This window comes from Aspergillus sclerotioniger, assembly GCF_003184525.1.
Source record: "Aspergillus sclerotioniger CBS 115572 chromosome Unknown BO94scaffold_58, whole genome shotgun sequence".
In the NCBI taxonomy this organism is placed as follows: Eukaryota; Fungi; Ascomycota; class Eurotiomycetes; order Eurotiales; family Aspergillaceae; genus Aspergillus; species Aspergillus sclerotioniger.
Genome location: NW_020291048.1, coordinates 66,692 through 91,975, shown reverse-complemented (window position 1 = coordinate 91,975; position 25,284 = coordinate 66,692). Strand labels below are relative to the sequence as shown.

The window sequence follows — 25,284 nt, the reverse complement described above, 5'->3', positions numbered from 1 at the left end:
GGAACTTCAACTTAGTCGCGGGAGCTATTCGGACTAGTTGGTCAATTTGGGGCGGGTCTGGATGAGAGAGATGAAAAAAGAATAATAATAAAATAATTCGATCGATGAAAAAAAAAAAAAAACTAAAACTAAAACAGGTGGGCAACCGAGTGAAAGTCGAAAGCGGTTCGAGAATTCAACGGTGGGAGACCGATAATAGACAAAGGAAAAAAGAGACTTGATGATGGGGAACAATCTTCACGCACTGAAGAGGGATGAGAGAAAGCAGATAGGCATTAATTGATATGATCGAAGGTGATACCTCCTAGCCTGGTGAAAAAGGGACAGTCGTTAAGAGGGCAAGCAGGCTGTAAGTAATGGTACGGGGCGGCCCTGGAGCGCAAGGCAAAGGTACCGATGCAGCATCGCAAGCAATTAAGAATGACGAGATCGAGTGACAGATGCAGTTTACCTAACGCCAAAATAAAATTAAATTAAGGGCTGGAACAAAATAAATACTATTAAGGTAAAATATAAAAAAAAGGTCGTGGGATTCGGAGAGTGAAGGACGGCCAGGAAAGGAAAAATAAAATAGATTAAAAAAAAAAGGTGGTGCCGCCCACTCTCCCTCTCTGTCACCCCTTCCTTCCCTCCAACTTTTCGATGTAGGTAGTAGGTACCTATGAACGAAAGAAGGGCACTCATCTATCAATAATAATAAGGATTGCTTCGTACTTAGGACTGCCAATTCCCCTCTTCCGCCGTTTTTTTTTGCTTTTTAACCTTTCCCCTTCCTCATTTAAATTTGGATATATACTCTATGGCTTGAGGTCAGGGAAGATTACTGTTCGCTGCCGAATGATTTTGTCTTTCGTCTATCTTGTCCGCTCCCCAGCCACATGAGACACTTCCCTTTTATACGAAAGTGAAATATTGGATGGGTAATTAGACACCTGACAAGTACAGTCCTGTACGAAGGTCACAGAGACATGGGCGATAGATAGTCACTTGGCGCTGCGGACTCGACCAAGTACGTGGTCAGCACTGGTCGCCAGTATCTCAGCAAGATCATCCACTAAGGGCGACGATTTTCTCCATGACTCCAGGAGCCTACAGACTATTCAATACTTCCATATGATAGATAACTCACAAGATAAAAGACCGGAGGGCCGCCTAGCATAGGTCATAGAAGGGGAGCCCGTCTGGAAGCAGCCAAGCATTGGACGGATGGGCACTACTGCGCGAAAACAGACGAGCAAAACAAATTAGTAATAATGTAAAATTCAAAATCCCAAAATCGACGGGGAGTCCACCGCCACGAGGCGGCCATTTCTGGGGCTCCGACCCAGGGAAGAGGCAGAGCCTGTCGCCAGCTGCTCATTCATTCCCTGGGTTGCAGCTCTGCCACAATTTTTAGATTAAGGCCGAAGAATGGTCGGTTCTTCACATCAGACTTTCCAACACGGTTTTTCCGAGTCCCAAACTCTGCCGGTCGACGCGTCGAGGTCCAGCCCAGTCACATACGCCGTCAACGACCGATCAGTGTAAATGTCAGGTACCAAACTTGAAGTTGCTTAGTCCTCCACTAGCGATTTAGCGCATCGGATAGCTCTGCTGGGAGTTTAAAGGACTTGCTGCTTCGCTTTCCCTTTTCTCGGCATGATCAGAGCCACGTTTGACAGTTCCTCGTCCCTCCCAGGGAATTATTGGGACTAATGACGCCTTGTGCCCACCCCGTCACTATGTAGATAGACATTGCAGGTTATGGTCGCTGCCGTCTGCCCTGGCTCATGATACATACGATATTACCTCACACCCCACAGAACCTTGTACACTTGTAGTACGTAGGGGTACTGTAAGTATTCGCCAATCGCTCGATCGCACCGCAAACGAACAGAAATCTCTTTCCTGGACGTGGGATCATATGTATCTCCGATGGAAAGCTCGAACGAGACTTATCCTAGTTAGGTAGTCTCAGAACCTGCCCTGGGCAATTCTCACGCAGATCGTACCGAGGTTACCTTGCACGCAGGACGCTGAACTCCAGACGGTCCCTATGGGATCAGTTTTCCCGTCGATGATAACTAGCTAACCGGTCCCATCGGGGAGAAACTGAATGGAGAAGGATGACCACGGGAAAGAAAAAGCCTCCCCTCGAGCCGAATCCTTCTTGACTTACGGAACAGATTCATAGGTAGAAGGAGACTAGAGACTAGGAGAGGCCCTGCGGCCGGGAACGACGATTCAAGACTGACTGACATCGCCCATCGGCCATGGGGAGGGGGCCCCACGCACCTACTAGGCAAGTCGGGATCCATAACTTTCCCATCCAACGGGAAAAGTTTGTGTTGGAAACTTGGGCTGGGGATTTGGGAGGGGCCCAGGGAGATTGAGCCTTTGAGGGCACTAAGGCAAGGCCAAACCCGCCTACTTTGACCCCTTTGGGTAATGGGCTAGCCGGATGGGGGAATCGTAGCTCAGACCAGCCGGGAAGTGGGGCCCAGAATGGATGGAAAGTCGATCCAGCTCGGGTGCGCCAATCAGCGGCCGGGCCGCTGGCATGGCAAATGCACCCTCCACGCCTGCAAAATGTCCCGTGGGCTGAAGAATCCCCGGCACTCGAACCATGACGGGAGAACACGTTGTTGAGCGCCTGTCCCAGGCATTCCGGGGGGGAAGGGGCCTGCCATGCTAGGGATTGACTTCCCAGCAGCTGGCTCGAGGTACCGTACCAGGGGTCCAAGGTGCATTGTGTGCAGCTGCTCATTACATCACAGGCCAGAGTCTCTGCATCATAGGAATTCGCGCCCGTCGTCGCGGTCGACCGCATGGCCTAGAGGCCTTCAGCGTTCGACATATGTAAGTAGGACATGCATCGAGGGTCAAAGGGCGGTTTGCTTTAGGCCTGGGTCTAAACTGGATTTAGCAATCCGGGCCACTCTGTCAGTGTCAGAGACTTCTTGGTCGAGTAAGCTCCATCGGTTGACTTTCCTCTTGGCTCCCTCGACATCATTGAATTTGCTCCTCTTGCATGGTTGCTCACATGTGAGAAGAGATCAACAGGATCATGGACAGATGGCCAGGACATACTGGATGAGTGGTTCCAGGACAAGAAAAAAAAAAGAGGATAAACGTGGCTACCAGATCACCCGCCTGATCCTTTCCAGGACAAAGCAAAGGCCAGCATCGGTCGGCAACGATCTCGATGCGAACTGCCTTCACGTGGCTGCACTGAGCGATCGGCCTCAGGGGTCCCACGGCCTGCGAACTGCCGTAAGCGGCGTAAGCGTACCGTATCAGGCCTGAGGGACTAGAGAGACACTCGGTCAGTGTCCACGGTACCACTCCGTTCGAAGCGGTGGTACTAGGCCTCCTGCGTCTGCCTCCTCCTTGCAGACCATTCAGGTCTGGAACTAGGCAGATTTCGCGAGGTGCTGATGTCAAAGTCACCAGGAGCATAGGTCTATTGTGAATTCCTCTTGAGACAACCACTCCGCGGAGGGTATCGGTATCTTTCGCTCTAAAAGTATGTACCCTGCAGTCAGCCTTTGAAGCCCATCGAAGGCCTTATAACGGTTGTCAAAGCTCTGGCAACACTAAATCGTGCACAGGCCTGAGTGGCTACAATGGTTGGTTGGTAGTAGTTGGTCATGGTCAATAATACCTGCCCGACATGGAATTTACATCGTACAGTACCACATGGGCTGATTGCCCAATTCTCCCCAAGCCCAAAAAAAAGAAAGCGGATGGGATAGAAGGCATGAAATGAAAAGAGAGAAGAAAAAAGCAAGGGCCGAGGAAATTGCAAGATAATTCGACTTGGTATTGTTGCGGATTGTCAATTGTGCTTGAGCCTTGGGGAGTGTTGAGTGGCAGGCCCAATCAGCCTAAAGCACGATTGATTTGGCTTTGGAGCAGCCGACACATGGCAACCATGATGGAATGATCGCCGCTAAGGGGGGTTCTGGACATACGACGGTTGGACCGGTGCAGCCACACGGCGCCAAGAGCTCGCAATCCGAACGGGTCGGGTCATCAATAGTGGTGAAGTCAGACAGCATCAGTGTAACCACTGGCTGCATGGGTCGTTGCCGCCCGTGGCCAACGAGCAAACACACCCATACACCACATCCTCTCGGATGCAGGGAGGCACCAATAATCAGACGCTCAGCACTTGATTTACAGGCAGCCTGTATACCCCCGCTCCGGTGGAATGTGACCATCCGACATGCGCATGTACGCACTACGCAGTAGTAGATACATGTGGGCAATGTGCATCCGACCAGAATATCATCAGCATCAGCATCCGACCATCTACATACGTCGCTGTACCTATGATCTACCTGGCTCCCTTTCTAGATAGTTCCTGCCCTTGCCTGCCAAGCGCTGTATGTCGATCCCACTCCATGCATTGTCTGATATGATCCCCGTTTCAGTAGTCGCCATGGCCACTGAGGATCCGGGGCGAGTCAGTGACCGAGTCAACTGGCTGCTTCCATATCCCTTCCTTCCTTGTCACTGCCACTCTTCTGCGGCGTGTCAGAATGCTTCCACACATGGAGCGAGAAAGAATGTGGCGTCTATCGGGAGTCCCTGAAGCTTCACCGAGCACCTTGAATTGGTGTCACCTGCAACCCTTGCTCCTCGTACCTTGTGTGGTTTCTTCCCTCTTCGGGTGATTTTGCCTCCCAGGATCGACTCGCCGAGGGTCTCCACTTCACTCCAATTAGCCGCGAATAACCTCTTCAGTCTTCAGACTTCACCCTTGCTCAGCGCGAGAGGGGAAGGAGGGGGCGAGGTCACTGTTGGCGGGTGATTGCTAAGCCCAAACATAAAGTTCGATCTTATCACCGGAAACTCCCACCCATTCGATTCGATTTTCTAAAGGATGCGATGGGAATGCACTAGGGCCCTTCATGACAGGTACACCAGCTACAATAGGAATATGTAGGATGGGTCCAGTGTCCACGATGCCATGTTTTTTTTTCTTTCTTTTTCTAAATCAATTTCCCTCGGGCTGTCCGGTGCAGATCTGCCAACAGAATTTCCCCGCTAGCGTGGCGGACCCGGTCGAATCAGCGATGCTGGCAGGACGCCCCGGTGGTACACAACCAGTACAAGGCCACCGCGCTGGATGCGCCTAACACCAGCTAGGTATCTACTACTAGGTAGCTACCTGAGCAGCCTGCATCATGCTCTGTAACGTAACTCAAGGGCGACTGAGCAGGTACCTGTCACAAGTCACAATTCACATTGACTGCTATTGCTAGTAGTCTGCTCCGTTCCCTTCACTGAATCCAGTGAATAGATGAATCCACCAGCTCACAGTCTCCACAATTCCTCCAACCGTTAGGATTTCCCTGTGGAGGGCAACACGCGAGCGCCCCCAAACTTAGGACGGTCGGAGTCGGAACCGGAGTCGGAGTCGGATCTGGACCGGATGGAGACAGTCGAATCCTGGCCCATGCAACGACCCGCTTCCTGGTTGAATTGGGGATGAGGGATGAGGTTTGTCGGGTGTTCAGGCTGGTGGTGTGTGCCGTGAATTATTGGCAATTGGCAATGGGATGGATGGATGGATGAAATGAGACAATCTCAACGGCTCGTGGGATGAGCCCGATCCCACCTTTTCCCCTCCTCCTGCCCTTCCATTTTACCCGCCTCATCAATCATCTTCCAGCATCAACAGGCCGATGTGACAGGACAAGGGACCCCGGCGGGTGGAGACGGGCGCCCACTCAATCACCGGCCGTCACTTGGGTACACCACCTGGCCACGAGATTAAGCGGACTTCTGAATCGACTCTTGAGTCTTGACAGGGGAAGAACTGGCCGGACCGGGGTCGCTCGTGCAGGATTAGGCCATGTGCTTTCATCTATTTGACACCGGGCTTTTTCAGCACCTGCCTGAGTCGGTATAGACTTGGACTCGGTCTGCATGGAGGCATCTTTCTTTACCCATGCGCCCCCCTCCTCCTCCTTCCCCCCGACTTTTCCTCAGTGCGACTGACGAAGCTGCCGCCCCTGCAGCTGCTGAAGGATGTTCTCCCCGAGGCTGTCAGCTCGAACTAATCTTAGTATCCTAATCCCTAGTATCCTATCCTATCCCATGGACCATATCCTGACAAATCCCCATTGGCGCTCGTGGGCCAGACTCGGGGGTTCTGCACCGTGCTCGCTCGATTAGATTAAGTCCCGGCGGATATCTCAACGATAAGCCGGATGGTTACATTGACCCTGTCAATACCTGCGTCAGCACTTAGTGTCCAAACTCCAAAGTTCAAACTCCAAGGCTCCTGGAGCGCCTCATCCAGGCCCAGGCGACATGGCTTTCTTTCCCAGCAAACCACAAACTGGTGAATTGCTAGGCAGGGTCTAGCTTTGACATGGATATGATCTAGCTACATCCATTTTCTACAACCGGGATCGCGGTTCGGATTGTAAACGCAAATGCTCGGGGTGAACCTGCCCATGTCCGATGCAGATGACTGGACCCCACGGCTAGAGTCATCCTATCGACAACATGCTTTGGCTTTGGCGCTTGCCATGGCGATTATGTCATCTTGAATTAGCGTCGCGCGATGAGGAGATACGGACAGTCGGCGGCCACAACAATGCTCGCCAGCTGCCTACTATAGCCATAGCCCCGGTGGGCGGAGTTCTCCGTTCAGTTTCGCCCAATCTACTGCCCGCGGAAACATCTCCTCAAATGGTATATTAAACGGAATTGATCTTTGCCAACCAGCTATCTGACTCAGCGGGTCAGGGTGAATATGAACCGAGGCATCCTTCGATAACTACTCCGTACTATGAAACTAGTCGCCACGGCCGTCTCGGGGGGGCCGTCGGATCCTTAGCCATGTCATCGATCGATCCACCGGCCTAATAAGCTCTACATTCCGGAGCTAAGTCCCTAAGTCGGCCCTGTCGCCTCAATAAGCATGGTAGTGCTTACTCAGGGCGACAAACGAAACTTGCCGGTTGCCTCAACCGGAAGCGAAGGATGGGATTGGAACTGCGCGCGCTGAGCCTGGTATAATATTGCAAGTGTGCAACGTATCCACTGCTACTCCGGTAGGTAGATACATGTCAAGCCACCGAGTGTACCGTGCGGGCCACCACGACCAACTAGGACCGAACGTAACCTACATGCAAGTGCCTGGACACCAGGAGACCGACGCTCATTCGTGTGAAGAAACCAGGGGGGCACCTGTCACAATTTCCGACCCCAACTCCGGCTGAACGGGGCCCTTTGCAACCAACACAGACCCCAATGTGTAGGTTATCTCCATGTGAAATAATCCTTCCGGCCACAGCCTCACCGGAAGTGTCGACAGGTAAGCCGATGCATCCACTTTACGCACGGAGTACCAGGTTCTTGAAGTCCGAGTATACGCGGAGCAAACCACGTGGGGGGAACCAATACTTCAGCCATCACTTGCCTAGCCCTACGGGGGGCCCTTGCCTATATCCGACCAAGCTGGGTTTGCAACGCCGGCTTCGCAAGTACCCCTCGTATCTAGTTGAGCGACGCAGCCCTCTCCAGGACTCCAGAAATATACTCCGAGCCCGTTTAAAATTCCTTTTCAGGAAACTCCTCCCATCCTGCAAGGCGACCTCATAAGAAGGGAAACCTTCATAGCCGAAATTTGACACAAACAAAACCATGGGTCAGGGTGAGGCTCTGGGTGATAGGTTATCAGCTCACCGGATCCGCAGGTGGTACCTTATTCCAAGGCATGGGCTGGCTCTTTGAAACGCCTCCTGTACCTCTGACAGGGCTCTGGCCCAATCAGCTGGTCGGGCGCCCTGGCAACCCATCTTTCGGTTTCAGCGCTCGATGCACAGCATTCAGGGTACGTCTTAAATTTGGGGCACATTATCCTAAAACGAAGTCTTGACGAGATCAATTCAGATCATCTGGGAGATCAGACTATGGCAGTCTCCGAGTGGTTACTTTTCCCAACATCCGCATCAATCATCTCAATAATCCGTCACGCAACAAGAAAAAAGCAATTCCATTCCTCTCCCCAGCAAACTATAACCAAGAGTCTAGAATTGGTATCAGCCTGCTTAGGAATCAAAGTTCAAATAGCCCAGTCACCGCCGTCCAATCATAACGCGACGGACCGTTCGACAGATCATTGCGGACATTTTCCGCAGTCGACGTCGAGCATAGTCAGCATAACTTCGCATACACCAGTACAGAGCAAATAAAGAGTAAGATAACAAAGTTATTACAGGGTCTGAGACCCTTGTCATAACTATCGACATATAGGAAGTGACAGTCTAGATTCTTACGCAGTGAAAGAAAACATCAATAGAGTGCTCCTAGCCTAAAATATATTTTGAATTATATAGTACTACTAGTACTACTACTGTATAATTCTAATTGTTGGCTCATCAACCAGATCAACTACCATTCAATACTAAATAATATCCTCCTCTTAAGAAAGAACTCAACAAATGAAACTAGTACTACTGTATACGATAATTCAACTATCATAGTATAAGCTCTGGTGTTTGACACCACACTAAACAACGACCTACCCACGTAGATAGTATCCACTACTTCATCAATCCCCTGTCAATGCAATCAACAGACAGCCACACCACATTAGTAGTCTACTTCTACTTACATACATAGTACATACAGAAGCATAGTACATACAAAAGTACTTACCCCCCACCGCTGAAGTAAACAAATAAAAATATCATCCCACTAGCAACCAACCCCCAAGCAAGCAACTACCAAATCAAGTAACCAACTTCAGATTCCCCATTCATTCATTCATTCATCCCTCCATCAATTGCCCCCCCCCAAAATAATCCCTTTAGGTATATCCCTAGGTACATAAGGACCAATTTTTTTTTTCTTTAAAGAAATCCCCATACGGTAGGGTACCTACCTACCTACCTACCTACCTACCTACCTACCTACCTAAGTAGATACACCATATCCGCCATCCCCTGCATCAATCACAAAGTAATCCATCTAGTACCTACCCCACCCCAGACCAAATCACATATGACAGGTCCACAAATAGTAAGTAAGTACCTAGATATATCCTAACCTATGGTATTTAGGGTGTATCATGTATCGTATATCGCGCCCTATTAGGCCGAGAAAATCTTTTTTTGGAGGAGGGGGGCGCGAAGTGGGGTGTGGGTTGTTACTTGTGTGTGTCTTGCTTCGAAGGATCAATCAATTGCTGGAGTTCGGGGTGGCTGTGCTAGGGGATGGGATGGGCTGGGATCCTGCGGGTGTGGACCGGGGCATACCGTACCTACTTACCTACTGGATTTGGGTTTGGATTTGGAAAAGGGGACTGGATGAAAGGAAGTGAAATGAGATAATTGAATGAATGAATAATTGGGGGGTTGAGATCTAAGCCACGGGGAGGACTAGTTACGTTGGGAGGCATTTAGGTTTGGGGATAATACTTAGGGACAGAGTAGAGGAGTATCTATCTAGGTAGTGTGTTGTGGTGGAAGTGGTGAAGTGAAGGTGGCTTGAAAGGCAAGAAATAGCTGAATCTATTTTTGGATTGTGGGTTGGTTGGGTTCATCACGTAGCGTAGTTTATGTACAGGGAGGGAAACGTCACTTTTTTTACTCTTCATCTTCGTCTTCATCCTCATCCCCATCCTCGAAGTCGTCCTCGTCGAGTTCGACATCCTCATCGTCTTCATCATCGTCATCCCCAAACTCCACTCCCAGGTCACCGGTGATATCCCAACGGTCTCCCTTGGCGGCCTCGCTAACGTACTTGACGAACTTGAGCGTGCCGCTGTCCCGCAGCACAATGCTGAGCCGGTTCCATCCGGCGGCGGTGCTGAAGAGAATGCCGTCATCGTCCTCGGCCCCTGCGGACCGGTAGATCGCTGCATCGTCATCTTCCTCGTCGTCCCCGGCCATGTAGATCTCGTATCCACCCACCGAGGGCTCCTCGGCGTCGCCGTTGGCGGCTTCCTTCGCCTTCTTAGGCTGGGGCTTAGCTGCGGATTCCTCGTTCATTTCCTCATCCTCGTCTTCCGCCTCGTCCTCCTTCTCCCAGCCGGGAGTCGGCGTCAGGCAGAGTGACAGCTCCAGACGGGGCTGCTCGCCGTCGTAGCCGCTGGCCAAGGTGTAATCCTGACCTCGGCGGAAGCGGCGCGCCAGGAAGTCGTAGCTCGTGATGCGCTCCGACCCCGTAATAAGCGCCAGCCACTTCCGGAAGGCCCGGGAAGGAAAGAGGTCGTCCAAGATTTCTTGGATCGGAGATTTCTGGTCTTGGGCGGCCGTTCCATGCTGCTGGAACATGTAGCGCTGCTTGTGGGGTGGGCGGGCGACCGTCCAGCCAGTCTGAGCAAGGATCTCGTCGGAGGACTTGGGCAGCTCCGCCTTCTCCTGCTCCTCAATGTAGGTCCGAACACGAGCCGCGAATTTCTCGGACAGGAATCGTTCCAAACTGAGACACGACTCGTTGGAGAAGGTCTCTGACATTTCCTCGGCGATATCGGGGGTGAGGTACGACGGGGCAATGTATTGGATGAGGAAGGCGAGGTCGGATTCCGTAAATTCAGCCGTGGGCTGCTCCTCCACCTTGGCTTTACCCTTGCCCTTTGCATCTTCTTGCTCGTTCTCGTTCTCGCAGTCGACCGTCTTGGGCTGGGGGAGGTCGTAGATGTCGCCGCGGCCCTGGAGCTGGGCCAGACTGCTCCGCTCCGCAAGCTTCTCCTCCAGGCCGGCCTCGTAGCCGTCTTCACCCTCCTGCGGGATGTGGAACCAACCGCTAATGGCCATGCGCACCCGCTTTTGGGACTTGTCCTCGTTCTCTCTCGGGTGGTATACTTCTTCGACGTCGTGGAAACTCTCTCCGGGCTGAACGGTGAAGAAGCTCAGCTGGTTGAAGGCGGGCGGAATGCTGAGGGTGAAGTCTGGGCTGGGGATCAGGACGTCATCGCCGTTCGCATCCTTCTTGGTCGTGGTGGGATACAGGCGTAAAGCGCCACCCCATTCGGCCTGCCAGGGGGTGTCGGGATCGGTCAGGTAGAGGATGTAGGATAGACGTCTACTGCCGATGACATCGTCGTGGCAAAGCAAGTGGCAGCCCTCGTTGTAGACGTTGATGGCCATGTCCGTTTTGCGTCCGCTCAGCTTTCCGGAGCCGGTGACCGACGACAGATACTCACGGAACCGGGCTGAGTACAGGGCGTCGCGCAGCTTGAGGATCGACGGCAGTCGCGAGAGGGAGGCATCGTCGAGACCGTCCAGGTTCGCCAGGTCTCCGGACTGGAAGATCTTGTAGATATCGGTCTCCTTCTCGGTGAAATCGACCTGGGCCTGGATTTCGTCGCGGACAGCGCGCAAGAGGGAGGGCTCGATCAGGGGGTGAATGACACCATGCTTGTACCTTGAACGACGGTCAGCTTCGTCCACGTATTCATCGGCCAAAGTCTAGGAGTCGACGTACGGAGCAGACTGGGCGTATTGCTCGGTGTATTTCTGCAGCTCCGACGGCTGGAACAGGCCGTCGCGGAAGCGCGCAGCGACTTCCTCGCTCGACAGGGCACGCTTTTTGGTCTCGGGCTGGTCTTTGCCGCCAAGGGATTCTCTCCCATCTGTCTTGCGCTTCATTTTGTAAAGATGAAAGGTAATTCGAAATGAATGGGGGGAAACCGGGGGGGGGGGCTTGCAATGCTCAACGGAGCCTTTTTTTCATTTTTCGAATAAATTGGGCGGTGAAAAATCTGCAGGCATCAATCAGGCCACCACATCAGGCCATACGGTTTCCGAAAATAGGTCCCGTCCCGACATCGTAGTCATACCTTCTGTGTAGTAGATGGCGATCCATGGAGCACAAGACCATGACCATCGATGGGATGAAGTCTTGCCCGGGGTCTCGATGGCCCATTCGCAGCCACGGCGTGAGAGCGCCCAGCAACAAGGTATGTATGTAACAAGGTTACTCCGCACGGCCTTCCGATAATCGCCTTCGATAAGCGCATCCAGCACCTTCCATCCCCCCTTCGACCCCAGTCACATCTCCCCAACATGAACGGTCCCCCGATTTCCCATCCCTAGCCATATCACTGCACGATATTCCCATAGGGTCATCGCGAGTGACCGTCACCCTCGTTACCATCCGTGAATCCCTCAGTTACACGCATAGACGTCATTGCCGGCGATCGGCGCATCTATCCAACCAGCCGTCCTTTGGATCAATTATTACCACATATCTTTGCCGGACAACTATTTCATTCCTGTCTTCATCTTCGTACAATGCAGCCCTCAGAGGAAACCTCAGAAACCCAGCCCGGTCGGCCAGGCACTCCGCCGCGCCCGCCGTACTCTCCAGTGACGCCCGTCTTTGCGCACCTTGCACCCGTCACCGTTCCAGGCAACGGAGCACCTCACCCCATTGTTCCCCCAGCGGCGTCGCCTTCGCCAACCACAAACGTGCCACCTTATGGCTCTGACTTTCCTCCGCCTGCGACAGAGCCCGTCTTTGTGCCGGAGCCAGCCCCAGTGCCGATCTCAGAAAGCGAGAATCCGGATGCCATTGCTCTACGATCCGCGCTCTCCATCCTGCAGCTGCAGAAGCAACAAAGCGTGCGAGATATCCAGACTTTGGAGAAGTTTAAACGGGCGGCAGCGGAGGATCCAGAGGGATTTGCCGATGAACTGGTGGCGGGGAATATGTCGGCCAAAGATCCGGGGGGCTTTATCAATTTCACCCAAAATGATAAGGATTCGGACGACGGTGATGCAGAAATTCCTAGGAAGAGGGTTTTATCGGGCTTGGGACCGATGCCCACGCCGCAGAACGTGGTGCGCATGCCGCCCGTTAACTGGGCCAAATACCAGATCGTGGGCGATCCGTTGGATAAAATGCATGAGGAGCAGCGGGTGCGACCATTCCCCGGTGAACCGAGACTTAGCTCTCAGAAGGCACCGGAATATCTTATCGCATCGCCGTTGCGGCCCCTGATTGACCCTCTGGAGAGCCCGAGCAAGCTCAGAAAAGCCCACAAAAACAGAAAGACTTGATGATTAGAAGATTACCTAAAAAGCTAGTTACAGGCGCTGTCCGTATGAAGCCCCGTCGATTCATAGCACATTAGCGTCATTATCATACTACATGAACGTGAAAAGAAGAAACCAATCCGGCACGTCAGCCGGTTCTTGACATCCTGCGACGGAGGAAAGACGGGAGGAACGGCTATTCCGACTGATGCTGGCGTTTCATCTGCTCAAACTCGACGAGAGCCTTGCGGAGTCTATCATGAGCGTCCAAGACCCTCTGGAACTGAGCTTCCGCGCCGCTTTCCACGACGTCTTCTGTGTCGTCGACCTTTTCAGCAGGTGGAAACTTTGACAAGATCTCACGCACCTCCTCCTTGGATGCGTTGGCCGCCTTCAAGGCGACGAGAGTCCTATGACGCAAGTTCTCAACAACCTGCTTTCTGAGACTATCGCGTTCATCGACCCCAAGGATCATTTTGTCTTTGACAAGCTTGGTCATCTCGTGGGCTTTCAACCATGCCTGCGCCTTGGGACAATGGCCCTTGGCTTCTCGGAGGATGTTTCCGATGGCGCTGTGTGAGAGAGGACTCTTTTCAACACTCTCGACCTGGGGGACTTTCAAGGCTGCAACTGGTTTAATTGTCTAATACCTAGTTAGCATAGTACCACAGTGAGGACTGAGAACCTTACCGCACCGCGCTCCAACTTGGCCTCGATAGCCGCTGGATTGTCCGGCAGCGGGCCAAACGGAGCGGCAAGGTTCTCTGCTTTCTCAGCCCAGTATTTAGCCCACGCCAACTGAGACTGCTCGACCATGAGTTTTCCCTGCTCCTTGCGTTTGGCTTCGATGTGGGCAGCCGTGGCGGACCCGACCTTGGGAGCGCCAGTGGCAACCGAAGAAGCAGGATGCAGGGCGATGGCTTTGCGCTTTTGCTTGACCATGTTGACAGTGATGTTAGATTGAACAGTGTGCAGAGTGGAAGTGAGATTGATGTAAATGTGAAATAAGTCTTTGTAAAAGTAGACGGGTGGTGCGGGAGTGCAGGGGGGGGTGAAGACGTAATTGGGGATTGCAGATGAAGAAGTGCTTTTTGTGCAAGTTTTCTAAGCTCCTGTATTCAATAGGAAAATTCCTATATTGAAATTCACTGCGAGACATGCCATGAGCTAACTAAGCCAGAGTGCTGCTGGCAACTGTGTGAAGACTGGCAAGTAAAAGAATTCATGAGACGGAGGATGTTAAGAGTGAGTGATGATTGGAAGATATGCTCGGGTGCGGAGCCAAGGAGCACCTGTATAGATAGGCTCCTGCATCTACTTGCCCGTGCTAGGCGGCAATCCACCAAACCAGACCAGACCAGACCATAGAACGTCTAACATTGGTTCAACCACCGTTAACATAATATACATATCGTTATCCATATTACCCAGGCATATACCACAGTCTAGCTCCCTTCTACTCTATAAACCCAGCCTTATCATCCAATCCAAACCACCACCCCACCCCATCTCCCAAACACCACCCCTCACCTAGATATCAACCTCACAACTTACTCCCCTCCCACCTCTCGACCTTTTTCCTCCCCTCCTCCTCCAACCTATCCTTCCCCCTCTCCACCCGTTCCCTCCACTCCACATTCCCGGCATGCCCATCCAAAATCCCCAACGAATGCCTATACATCTCCTCCTTCATCATGCCATAAATCCCCGTCTGGGGCATCTTCACCAACTTCCTCTCCTTCACGAATCCCAGTGTCTCCTCCATCCCGCCCAACGCATCCACAATCCCCGCCTTCAAAGCCTCGGGACCAGGAAACCTCCTCGCCTCAAGCACCACACTCCGGAATACCTGGGGTGTGAGCTTTTCCCGAAACACACTCATCATGGGGGATTGTAACGGGACGCCGAATTCGAGTTCGTTGATGCAGAGGAATCCCTTACTCGGGTTTTGAATCCGGTAGTCGTGGTACATGGATAGCATGAGGCCGCCGGCGAAGGCGTGGCCGTTTAGGAGGGAGATGGTCGGCATGGGGTATCTGTTTATATATATTTTGTTGATTTGGTGGTTAGTTTTTGGGGTTTGTTGGGTAGGGAAGAGGTAAGGGGAGGAAGAAGGGGGGGTGAGTACGTCAAGAACCGTCTAAATAACTTCCAGAGCCATTTCTCCACGAATCCCTCTGTGGATTGGGCGAGTTCGAGATCGAGTCCATTGCTGTAGAATTTGGGGATGCCGCTGGTGGTGATTAGGACGCCCTTTGGGTAGCGATGTTCGAGGATGTCGAGGGCTAGGAGGAAGGTATCGATGAAGGTTGGGGTGAGGCGGTTGTCTGGGGGAGAGGTGAAGGTGAAGCAGTAGATGAGTTTGTCGGCGGGGGAGGGGTTGGTGCAGGTGATGGTGCCGTTGGTGGAGGGGATGGGGAGGGTGAACAGGGTGGTCATGATGGGTTTGGTTTCTGTGGTTGGTAGGAAGGTTTTACATAGTTATGGTAGGGGGAGGGGGGAAAGGAAAGGTTTGTATATTCCAGGGATTATTATCTAAACCGAGGAGAGTTAGATGACTGACTGGGTTGTTGTTTGCTATTCGGCTGTCGAGCAATCCCGCGGTATCACATGCCATGGGGATTATGTCAGGGGGGATTCATGTGGCGCTCTGTAGGGGGTAAACAGAGGGGGGAGGTATGCATCTGCTTGTGTTAGACTGATGTCTCTGATGACCTCAATCTATTGTCGAGGTTCTGAAAACGGTGATGAGGGTCCTGGATAGCGTCCCCGCAATCGCATCTATGGAGTATAGAGAGGATCCGCCACTGGCAAGCACTGCATCTGAGTGCTTCGGTTGGGATGTTCCATCAATAGTTTGATCTTAGAACGTCCAACTTGGTTGGTTTGCTTTGCAAGGGCATTACCCTGTCCTTGTCCCCGACTGGCAAATTAGTATATCCTCATCTGGCAAGTGGTAACGCCGTCACGGCATATGTATTGATACGGGAAAACCATTCAGCACCTTAACAGGCCAAACCAGCAAGATGCTCAGTGCTGTCTATATCCTATCGCTAACACTAGAGTAACACTACCTAAACAGGCCGTATGATCCAGTCTACCAGCAACCGATAAGGACATCATCTCCACCAAACCGACATCATCACTGACGTCATCCCATCTCATCATCTTAAACCTCCCTCAACCACCACAAAACCCAACCTATCTACATTCTGCACAATCCATACCACTCAATTTATCTCAATTTTTTTTAAAACGCTACTTCCAAAAAGCCACCACAATGCAAACCCGTCACCAAGCCGCCCAACCCTCCCAGCCCCCCAAACAAGCAGCCTACAACCAATCCTCCAACCCAGTCGACCACAACCCCTACGAGCAACGCACACCCCAGCACCAGACCCGCCAACGCGGGGACCCCATCTCATCCATAACTCGCAGCGCAAACTCCAATCCCTCGAATGATGAAGCTCTCCGTCGACTGAACGCCGAACGCGAACAAGAGCAGCGCGCCATGCAGAACGCCTCGGACGTGGACACGGAGTACGGCGTGGAGCAGCAGCCCGCGGAAGGGGATATCGCGCATGCGGTGCAGAGCAAATCGGCGGATGCTCGGGCAAGAGCGCAGGCCGGGGCGCATGCGGGTCCTGTAGGTAGTGCAATGGGACCAGGGGATCCGGGGTATGAAAAGGGAGAGGCGGCGGATCTGGATCGGAAGAAGGAGGCTCATGATCGGATGCTGGGGGATCGGGTGGGACAGAGCCCGCCGGAGCCGGATGCGGAGACGGTGAGGAGGGAGGCGCTGAGGGAACGGAAGTTGAGGCAAGATCGGGAGTTAGATGTGCAGGGGGCTGTGAGTGAGGGATCGGGGGGTGCTGTTGTTGGATGATTTGAAGTATAAGGTGAGGGAATGTGGAGGAATTGTCTCATATAGTGACCAATTGGATTAATATTGGTGAATATCATATTATCATGAATGAATTTAGGAATGGTGTGACTGGGTATAAGGTATTGACAATGGTAGCAGCAGTGAACAAATAATTTGTTAACCATCGGCATCGTCGCCTTCTCCAATAGACACCTTCTTCAATGACAGATCCTGTTTTAAATCGTGGATTCGCTTGGCCAGCTTGCCCTTCAAAATCGCATTCTGCATCTTCTCCCATTTGGCAGTCTCCGCGCGAATCAGTGCCTCCAGTTCAGCAATTTCCTCCCGTTGCTGCTGCATCTGTCGCTGCTGCTCGAGCTGCTCATCATCCAGCTCATCCTCTGGCTCATCGCCATCGTCAGACCCATCACTCTCATCACCGGATGAATCCGGCGCCGGCGTGGATGGCTTCGTTGCCATGGGAGTACCTGCTTGGTAGACTCCAGTATCCGATGCTGGCTCACCTCCGGACGCAGCCGTGGCTCTAGGCTCGCCCTCATCTCCAGCAGCCAAAGCAGCCTCCATTTCGGCGGCAAGGGCATCCTCAAAGTCATCAAAGAGACCAGCGTCTTCCATGCCTTCATCCATCTCACCCTCGGCGTCCTGCTCATCATCATATTCTTCATCATAGTCGTATTCTCCGCTCTGGACCAGTCCCTCCGCCCGATTCAGCGAAGCACTATCGACAAGTTCATAGCGAGCAGGTGCCAGGGAGGCCTCATCCTGTGCGATCAAATCCTCAACGGCTTTCTCGACTTGTTCAATGGACCGCGTACTGATCCGTTCCCGAAATCGCCGCTTCCGCACCCATCGCAGTGGTGGCGTGAGACCGTGTGGATATTGCAGTGTCTTGTCATCCGGGTGTAAGATGTCGGCAGGAAGCGGGTAGTCCATCGCTTCTTGTTCGTTGGCGACTGGTCCGAGAATCAGAAGCATCTGGCAGATGTCCGCTGATTTGTACCACCCACGCCGGTCCCAACTCTTCATGCCTTCGACGATGCAAGGCAGATCCACCAGGGCTGCGGCGTATTGGCGGTCACGGATTCTGAAGATGGCGCGTCGTCCCTCGCGGGTGAGCGGTTTGAAAGAGAACTCTGACCGATCGAATCGACGTTCGGCAATTGCACGCCGTAGAAGCTCGCAATCCTCCCCGGGCGGCATGCGCAGAATGAACTGTTCTTCGATGGCGGGGTCAATTTCCGTGTCGGAGGCCTCCGAGTCATAGCCTACGCCCACCGGTCGGTTGGGGACCAGCCCCTTGTTCTTGATGCGGAGAGACTGAACACCAGGCTTCTTCGATGGGTTTAATTTGAGTCGTTTGGGCCCAGCTTGTTGGCTTGCCAGGGAGGGGACCGAGGGTTCCGGCACCACGGGCCCCTCGGCCGGGCGCTTCTTCGACGTCTTTTTCTTCTTTGGCCTGTCATCCTCCGGAGGCGCGTCTGGAGCTGGTCTGCGGGCGATTTTGAGGGTGAGTTTGCGTTGAGGCTCGGTTGGCGGAGGAGGCGCGGCAGGCCTGCTCTGAGACGACTCATCGGACGCCTTCTTTTTGCCGAAAGTGAGCTTGAGGGATGGACGAGGGGTGTCCGACATGGCGACAAAGGAGCCACCGGCTGGGTGGTGATATAAAGGGGAAAGTCGAGAGAAGCGTAGAGTGAGGTGTGGGTGGCTGGAGTGATGCAAGTGTTGCTTTGCACGCCGGCGAAAAGAAGGCGGAACACCCGCCGCATCCATTCAGCGATTGCATCCCTCTTCGCTTTCTATTCATCCACCAACACTCAACCACAACAATAGCGACGGGTTTAGTCGTCCGTATTATTATCTATATAAGCCCTTCTTTGGAGCTGAAAGGCTCGATTTCGTCCACTTTACCTGTGTTCACATCTGCCATTCACATTCCAACATGTCCGGTTCGAATCTCCATAACGCTCTTCTCCGCCCGCCAATCATCCAGATCCTGCGCGCAGCAGGCTTCCATGCAACGCGGCCCTCTGTTCTCGACACTCTCGCTGACCTCACGGCTCGCTACATTATGATTCTCGCTTCATCTACTACCGCTCACGCTGCAAACGCTCATCCTCACGACCCTGTACCAGTCCTTGAAGACATCTACCAAGCCTTGCAAGATGCAGGCGCGCTGCGACCCCAGCTACGAGAATGGGAGGAGGAATGGCAAGCGGAAGAAGACATGCGTGGATTGGAAGGGTTTCTGTCGTGGTTCACGGGCCCAGCGAATCGGGAGATTCGACGAATCGCCGGGTTTGTGCCCAGTGAAGGCGATATGGTCGACGCAGACGCTCTCGAAAAAGAGGACTTCCTTACAGCTCTAAAAAAGAAACACAGCAAAACCGGCGAGGAGTCGAGATATGCGGGAACGGTGCTAGGAAAGAGCGCCGACGAGCATCCAATTGTCATCGAGGGCGGCGCTCCCAGTCTGCAGGATTGGGGCTCTCAAATGCGATCGCGGGCGCCATACATGGGAGACAGCGACTCCTCCGGTGTTAGTAGTGCGCCGAGTAACTTGTCCGATGGCGAAGGCATGGATGTGTGATAGCTCGACGACAACAGAGGCCTTAAACGAGATCACTGCAGCAAACGATTGCGACATTGGCTGCGTCAAGTCTACGGCACAGCGAGCCAGACTTATATATGAACAACTCATCATCATCAACGCCACGCCCTGTCTGGCACCTGGATAGCTGGCGGGCCCAGCTTGATGGCAATGCTGAACCACACCACCACCCCAACACCCAACTAATCACATGCCACAGAATTGGACGGCACAATTTAGGGACAGGACGGATTCACGGGGATTACGGTCAGAACACGGTATACGACGCTTGGACGTGTCCGAAAGGAAAGGCTGGACGAGACTGGGATTGAAAAACATCTTGCAGGGGTAATCCATGTATCCACAGCAGGCAGTAGGGCAGCATTAAATCAGTATGAATTAATCTGAAGGCCAGTAGGCACTACCATATCCGACGTGCTCGTCGTACATAGTAGTATGTGAATCCAGGCCTGATTCTCTTGGCTGCCGCGGAGATCATCCTCCACCTTCATCTGTCTAGCTCGAGCTCTCCTCCACTTCTCCCTTCTTCAACCTCCCACTTCCATCACCATCACCATGGTCTACAACTTTACTCTCCCGTCGACCTCCCATCTATCCTTTCAAACCTTCTTCACCTCCAGCACTCATCCCTCCCTCCCTCAGGCCGCCACCACTGCCCGCCATGCCCTCCGACAAGCTCTCAAAACACATAAGCGTCTACCCCGCGGTCCGCAACAAGACGCCCACTTGCAGATCCTCCTGACCACCATCACCAGCTACCTCCCCTACCTCCTCGCTCTCTCCGACGGTCTCAGCGGCAAACCTACCGACCTATCTGCATTTACATCCACTACCGAAGAAATCGAAATTACCCTCCGCACCGAGATTACATCCTCATGGCGCCCAACCCTCACCAACCCCACTCTCTCCCTGAAACAGCGTCCCTCCGCCACCCGCGTTCACGGCCAAGGTCTTGACTTTGAGATCGCCTTTGTCCTCTCCACCCTCAGCTACGTGCTCAACACTCTTGCCCGTATTGGCGTCACCCGCACCCTCTATGCATCCACAACCCCGACCCCGGAGCAGCGCACTGCCGCCATCCAAACCGCCACTAAGAACCTCCTTCAAGCTAGTGCCGTACACTCGCTGCTCGCCTCTTCGCCCTCGTTCACAACCGTATCTCGCTCCATTGCAAATGGAAATGGAGCCTATTCCCTTCCGGACCTCGACCCTGCCACGCAGGCGGCCCTCTCCTGTCTCGCGCTCGCGGAAGCAACACTCCTTGCCGTCTTGAAAGATGATTCTTATGTGGCGGCCTGTATTCAAGCGCGCAACCCTAACGACAAGGACTGGATGGTCCGGGCGCCGGAGATACCTAAGGTGCGAGCGCACCTGTTCGCTAGATTGTGTATCCGGGCCGCAGAGTATGCGGAGCAGGCTGCCGCGGGGCTGGGGTCTGTCCGGTCGGAGGGAAGGATGGGGATTGATGAGGACTTGTTGGGATATGCGCGGGTGCTGGGACGAGTTGCGCGGGCGCGTGCTTGTCGGTTCTTCGGCGTGGATGCGGAGCTGTCCGGGAAGATTGGTGAGGGGATTGCGTGGTTGCGCGCAGCAAAGGGGGCGTTGGGGGTGAGGGGAGCTGGATCAGGGGGTGAAGCGAAGGAGATGAGTACGAAGAGTCGGGGGCTGTCGAGGTTGAAGCAGGGGTGGATGGAGCGACGAGAGGAGAGACGGATGGAGAAGGATGCAGGGAGTCGGGATCGGACGGAGAAAGGGGAACTAGGGCCGGGCGACAATGCCGGCCGGGAAGAGGAGAGTCGAGTGATTGAGATGTTGGAGACGAAGTGGGTGCGAATGAATGACACAGTAGGTGATTTGCCCGATGTCTCTGAGTGCGAATGCTGACAAGGACAGATCAATACCCAGTTGATTCCGTCGTCGACGGAGCTGCTTGCGAACTTGCCTTCGGGACGAGATATCCATGCGCCGCCGGCGCCGTACAAGATACCGTGTCTGGACGAGGAGCAGCTGGTGCGCATGCGTGCACCGCCGGCAGAGGATGAGTCTGGGCCGGGCAGTGATGACGACAGTGACGAGGAGCCAGGCAGTGTGGCGCGTGTTTTTACACCTGGGACGGTACCTGAGCGGAGTGAGAGTGCATATTATTGATACCCTGCTATATTCAGATTTGGACAGCTAGAATTGAGCCATTGTGATTTAGAGTTCACATACACAGTAAAGCTCGAATACTATTATTCCCTCAATCTCACAATCCCAATCCTCCCCTCTCCTCCTCAATATCCCCTCCCTCCCTCCCAATCCCATCCCATCCCACCCCAACCCCAAGCGACTCAAAAAAGAGCAAAAGATAGAGAGAATAATTCAATACCAGCTGAATAAAAAACCCACTATCCGGGCATACATAGGTCAACCAAACCAAGAGCCATCGCATACCCTCTAAAGTAACAAAGTAAGAAAAAAAAAAGAAACCACAATGCATATATTGTATATCACATAACATCCATCCCTTCACCTCACCACCCATCAATCCATCCAGCTAATCTCCACCACCTCAACCCCAATCGAAATAGATGAAATGACTTATTCCTTCTTCTCAAAAGAATTCTTCTCCTGGAACAAATAACCCTTAATCTTGCGCTCCGACAACAACTCGAAATATTTTTCTATAATCCCCATCACCATCCAATCATTAGCAAACCTTCATTCATCTCAATCCCTCCCCCATTCCATCCCATCCCATCCCATCCCAGAATAAAAAGAGAATGATAGAACTCACCCCTCAAAACCCCACACTTCTCCAAATGATTCACGCCCTCACGAGCATAACACTTTCCCAATTCCTCGCCGACCAGACGAGACATCATGCTTCGGACCCATTGTTCGCGAATGATGGCGTCGCGGGCGTTATGGACGGCAACGTTGTCTTCGAAGTCGACGCCGTCGTAGGTTGGCGGCACGGTGGGCTTTTTGGCCAGGAAGGAGGCGGATTCGGGGGTTGGCATCTTGCGTTGTACCAGGGGGGTTCGGTTGGGAGGGGATTGGTGAGGAGGAGGAGGAGGAGGAGGAGGAGTAGAAGGAGAAGGAGATGTCCGTAGTGTATGTAGGTGGAGGTGATGATGATCAAGTTCGATTCCGGAGGTCGGGATTAGAGGGATGCAATTGGGGGGGTGTGATTGGTGGGTTGGGTGGGCGGTCGGTGGGCGGGAGTTAGGGTCACGTGATGGATGGTGGTATTGGTCTGTTTACGGAGTATAGCTAGAGGTGGATTATAGAGGTAGAAGGATTTGACGATACTGTAATCTGAATCAAGTGGCATCAAGCTAATCATATTACACCAAACGCCTTGCCAAAGACACCAACCAATGCACCATCCGGATACGCCTGCCAGTCGTTAGATATCCGCATCTTACATGGTCTTCAGACCAATCATAGTCTGCGCGCTTGCAGACAGTACGCAAAACATAAGAAAACATCGCATCACAGCTATCATCGCATCACAGCCTATTGGACTTGCTGCTCCTCTCCAGGTAAAACCCTTTCATACACCCCGTTCAGCTTCTCCTTCAGCCGCTCCCACCAGCTCCGGTTCAGCTGATTGCTGTACTCGCGATACTGGTACATCTCGCCCCAGCAGTCGCGCCCATACTGACACCCAGCCATATTGACCAGGAAGTCCCGTTCGTCCTCCTGGTAGTGCACGTTCGGATCATTCTCGTCTCCACATGCGCCCTGAGGAAACGAGTTGATGTACCGCTGAGGGAGGAAGCCCACTTGGTTGCGGACCCACGGCTGTGTCGCGTACAAGTACTCCAACGCATCCTGTTCTTTGTGCTCCCACTCCATATGCTTCTGCTCGTACATGACAGGGTCCCACCACGAATCCAGCAGACGATCAGACCAGAGGGAGCGTTTGATGAAGAATGAGCCGAGGTTGAATCCACCGCAGTCCTGCGACAAGAGTAGGTGTACAGAAGACGCATCGCCATCCCCATTCGGTGAGCGAGACACCTCATCCAGATAGGCGTCTGTCGGGGGATGGCTGATGTTCAACGGATTGTAGACATTGATGTCGCGGTAGATGATCTCGTCCAGGCGATTGAACAGATGTTCTTGCAGGGAGTAGGAGTACTCCATGATCCAGGTATTGAGGTCCAGCCACCAAAACCTACAACTGTCAGCAGTACTCAAGAATCTGTATCCCAGCTAGCATACCATTCAGCTTCAGGATGCTTCCGCATCGTCTCCCGGATAAGGTCCACTTTCTCCCAGCTTTCGCGCCATTCGTGCGAATACCGCTTCTTGGCCAACATGTTGACGACCTCCACCTCGTAGCCCCATTGCTCAGCATAATGGTTCTTGTTCCAAACACTATTGCGCTCGATCGCCCACTCGCGCGCTCCCTTCCACTCCATAACCCCGCCTTCGATATTGGACTCCAGTATAATAACGAACTTGCGCCCGCCGCCGAGCGGGGAGCGCCTGTACTTCTGAACGATCGCTGCAACAAGGATCAGCCATGTGAAACGTCGTCTCATATGCAGGGGCTCACATACATGCCCCAAAAAACAGATACCCAAGCAAGCAAAAGATCAGCACCAGCAGTAGGCGCGATCTTCTCCGCCGCGGCAACGTCCTGCCAAACCCCAAGCGCCAGCCGCCAGCCGGAGAGACTTGTGGCCCCCGGCCAAACTCATCCTTGTCGACATAACCATTCGGCGACCCCGAGCCAAGACGAAACCGCGGAAGAGTGGCGGAGAGCTGGCGCCTTGATCGTGAGAAGAACCCGCTGTTCCTCGTCGAGAAGGACGGGTAGCCTCGCACCTCATCGCTCTTGGCTTTGGCGGCCGCCCATGAGATGCCGCTTGCGCCGATAGGATTGGGGGTCAAGAAGCCGCTGTGAGGCGTGGAGGTGCCGCTGCCGGGAGTGAGGCCCGGACTGGACCATCCAGCTCCCGCGGGGTGGGGAGACGGTGATCGCGACAAGGACATGGGCGGGGAGTCGGGACAGGGATGTCGGCAGGAAGGCGAGCACGACGGCCCGCAGAGAAGCCACAGACGGGCGCGATTGGGGGAGTTGGTGCGCGGCAGAGGGTCGGAGTGGAGGACGTCAAGGCAACGTCGCCGATGATGTCTTTCTTTGAAACGGCACCCGGAAACCTAGGAACAAAAAGGCAGAGAAGAGAAGGAAAAGGCCGGGGCGGAAGTGTAGGAGATATGTTAGTGAAGTAACAGATCACACTCATGAACCAGAAAATTAAGAGCACTAGAAATTAAAGTAAAATTACTCGGTTCAGGAGGCACCAGCTCGAAACGACGGAAGAGGAATAGCAGCGCATCCATCCAATTGATGAGATAAAAACTGGATCGATCCAGGAACAGCTCCTCCGCGAACGGGTCTGCCCGTTTTCGTTGACTGCTCTTAACTCTTTGTTAAGGGCGCGCTAGGGGTCTTGGACGCCCTCGCAGAAGAATGGAAGGATCCAAGGGTCGTTCATGAGGGCGCAATGAGGATGCAACGCTGCTCCCCTTCGGCCCCCCCGACTCTCATCATCATCCATGGACGGACTGTCATGGTTATCAGGATGACATTCCTGGCCCTGGGTGTGAAAAGGGCGCAAAACGTCAGGCTCCGAAGGGCATCATTCGTTGATGGTGGGGAGGAAGGAGATTAGTCTGCAAAACAGCAGATTAATTTAATTAAATCCACGGAGCAGCCCCGCCCCCTCGCTTGACGTTTTCTCCTTTGCCGCCGAAACGAACGGTTGGAGGCCTGCTCGTCGCCTTGTCCGACGTTACACCCGCCA

The 25,284-nt window shown here is 53.3% G+C and overlaps 12 protein-coding genes across 12 annotated transcripts; 4 read left to right on the top strand and 8 right to left on the bottom strand.

The window, feature by feature from the left end:
• Positions 1 to 2,913: 2,913 nt before the first annotated feature.
• On the bottom strand, positions 2,914 to 3,831 carry BO94DRAFT_339661 (uncharacterized protein). Its single transcript, XM_025607031.1, has 2 exons — positions 3,644 to 3,831; positions 2,914 to 3,499 (listed from the first exon to the last, which is right to left on the bottom strand). The coding sequence occupies exons 1-2, from the start codon at positions 3,739 to 3,741 to the stop codon at positions 3,019 to 3,021; spliced, it is 579 nt and encodes a 192-aa protein (XP_025461449.1). The 5' UTR covers positions 3,742 to 3,831; the 3' UTR covers positions 2,914 to 3,018.
• A 5,666-nt stretch (positions 3,832 to 9,497) lies between these two features.
• BO94DRAFT_540854 (oxidative DNA demethylase) lies at positions 9,498 to 11,857 on the bottom strand. The gene is made up of 2 exons (XM_025613004.1): positions 11,434 to 11,857; positions 9,498 to 11,373 (listed from the first exon to the last, which is right to left on the bottom strand). The coding sequence occupies exons 1-2, from the start codon at positions 11,595 to 11,597 to the stop codon at positions 9,591 to 9,593; spliced, it is 1,947 nt and encodes a 648-aa protein (XP_025461448.1). The 5' UTR covers positions 11,598 to 11,857; the 3' UTR covers positions 9,498 to 9,590.
• BO94DRAFT_339597 (uncharacterized protein) lies at positions 11,682 to 12,129 on the bottom strand. The gene has a single exon (XM_025607029.1). The coding sequence runs from the start codon at positions 12,014 to 12,016 to the stop codon at positions 11,783 to 11,785; it is 234 nt and encodes a 77-aa protein (XP_025461447.1). The 5' UTR covers positions 12,017 to 12,129; the 3' UTR covers positions 11,682 to 11,782.
• BO94DRAFT_339605 (uncharacterized protein) lies at positions 11,959 to 13,096 on the top strand. The gene has a single exon (XM_025607030.1). It carries the CDS (start codon positions 12,243 to 12,245, stop codon positions 13,008 to 13,010), a length of 768 nt encoding a protein of 255 aa, XP_025461446.1. The 5' UTR covers positions 11,959 to 12,242; the 3' UTR covers positions 13,011 to 13,096.
• Positions 13,097 to 13,182: 86 nt separating this feature from the next.
• BO94DRAFT_529218 (uncharacterized protein) lies at positions 13,183 to 14,077 on the bottom strand (the record flags this gene model as incomplete). The annotated part of the gene is made up of 3 exons (XM_025610452.1): positions 13,677 to 14,077; positions 13,354 to 13,629; positions 13,183 to 13,314 (listed from the first exon to the last, which is right to left on the bottom strand). The coding sequence occupies exons 1-3, from the start codon at positions 13,926 to 13,928 to the stop codon at positions 13,183 to 13,185; spliced, it is 660 nt and encodes a 219-aa protein (XP_025461445.1). The 5' UTR covers positions 13,929 to 14,077.
• A 452-nt stretch (positions 14,078 to 14,529) lies between these two features.
• BO94DRAFT_529217 (enoyl-CoA hydratase/isomerase family protein) lies at positions 14,530 to 15,601 on the bottom strand (the record flags this gene model as incomplete). Its single annotated transcript, XM_025610451.1, has 2 exons — positions 15,115 to 15,601; positions 14,530 to 15,022 (listed from the first exon to the last, which is right to left on the bottom strand). The coding sequence occupies exons 1-2, from the start codon at positions 15,423 to 15,425 to the stop codon at positions 14,530 to 14,532; spliced, it is 804 nt and encodes a 267-aa protein (XP_025461444.1). The 5' UTR covers positions 15,426 to 15,601.
• Positions 15,602 to 16,075: 474 nt separating this feature from the next.
• Positions 16,076 to 16,984, top strand: BO94DRAFT_540851 (uncharacterized protein). The gene has a single exon (XM_025613003.1). The coding sequence runs from the start codon at positions 16,267 to 16,269 to the stop codon at positions 16,870 to 16,872; it is 606 nt and encodes a 201-aa protein (XP_025461443.1). The 5' UTR covers positions 16,076 to 16,266; the 3' UTR covers positions 16,873 to 16,984.
• A 44-nt stretch (positions 16,985 to 17,028) lies between these two features.
• BO94DRAFT_529210 (transcription initiation factor TFIID subunit 7 family protein) lies at positions 17,029 to 18,514 on the bottom strand (the record flags this gene model as incomplete). The annotated part of the gene is made up of 2 exons (XM_025610450.1): positions 17,475 to 18,514; positions 17,029 to 17,366 (listed from the first exon to the last, which is right to left on the bottom strand). The coding sequence occupies exons 1-2, from the start codon at positions 18,499 to 18,501 to the stop codon at positions 17,029 to 17,031; spliced, it is 1,365 nt and encodes a 454-aa protein (XP_025461442.1). The 5' UTR covers positions 18,502 to 18,514.
• Positions 18,515 to 18,664: 150 nt separating this feature from the next.
• On the top strand, positions 18,665 to 19,882 carry BO94DRAFT_540850 (Bromodomain associated domain protein). The gene has a single exon (XM_025613002.1). The coding sequence runs from the start codon at positions 18,812 to 18,814 to the stop codon at positions 19,457 to 19,459; it is 648 nt and encodes a 215-aa protein (XP_025461441.1). The 5' UTR covers positions 18,665 to 18,811; the 3' UTR covers positions 19,460 to 19,882.
• BO94DRAFT_561563 (pH-signaling protein PalC) lies at positions 19,671 to 21,628 on the top strand (the record flags this gene model as incomplete). Its single annotated transcript, XM_025614228.1, has 3 exons — positions 19,671 to 19,807; positions 19,954 to 21,325; positions 21,374 to 21,628. The coding sequence occupies 3 exons, from the start codon at positions 19,671 to 19,673 to the stop codon at positions 21,626 to 21,628; spliced, it is 1,764 nt and encodes a 587-aa protein (XP_025461440.1).
• Positions 21,629 to 21,946: 318 nt separating this feature from the next.
• BO94DRAFT_540848 (putative NADH-ubiquinone oxidoreductase 12 kda subunit) lies at positions 21,947 to 22,356 on the bottom strand. The gene is made up of 2 exons (XM_025613001.1): positions 22,257 to 22,356; positions 21,947 to 22,158 (listed from the first exon to the last, which is right to left on the bottom strand). Exons 1-2 carry the CDS (start codon positions 22,339 to 22,341, stop codon positions 22,061 to 22,063), a joined length of 183 nt encoding a protein of 60 aa, XP_025461439.1. The 5' UTR covers positions 22,342 to 22,356; the 3' UTR covers positions 21,947 to 22,060.
• A 538-nt stretch (positions 22,357 to 22,894) lies between these two features.
• Positions 22,895 to 24,823, bottom strand: BO94DRAFT_339494 (putative alpha-1,6-mannosyltransferase subunit). Its single transcript, XM_025607027.1, has 3 exons — positions 24,034 to 24,823; positions 23,693 to 23,978; positions 22,895 to 23,645 (listed from the first exon to the last, which is right to left on the bottom strand). Exons 1-3 carry the CDS (start codon positions 24,467 to 24,469, stop codon positions 22,982 to 22,984), a joined length of 1,386 nt encoding a protein of 461 aa, XP_025461438.1. The 5' UTR covers positions 24,470 to 24,823; the 3' UTR covers positions 22,895 to 22,981.
• Between the last annotated feature and the right edge of the window lie 461 nt (positions 24,824 to 25,284).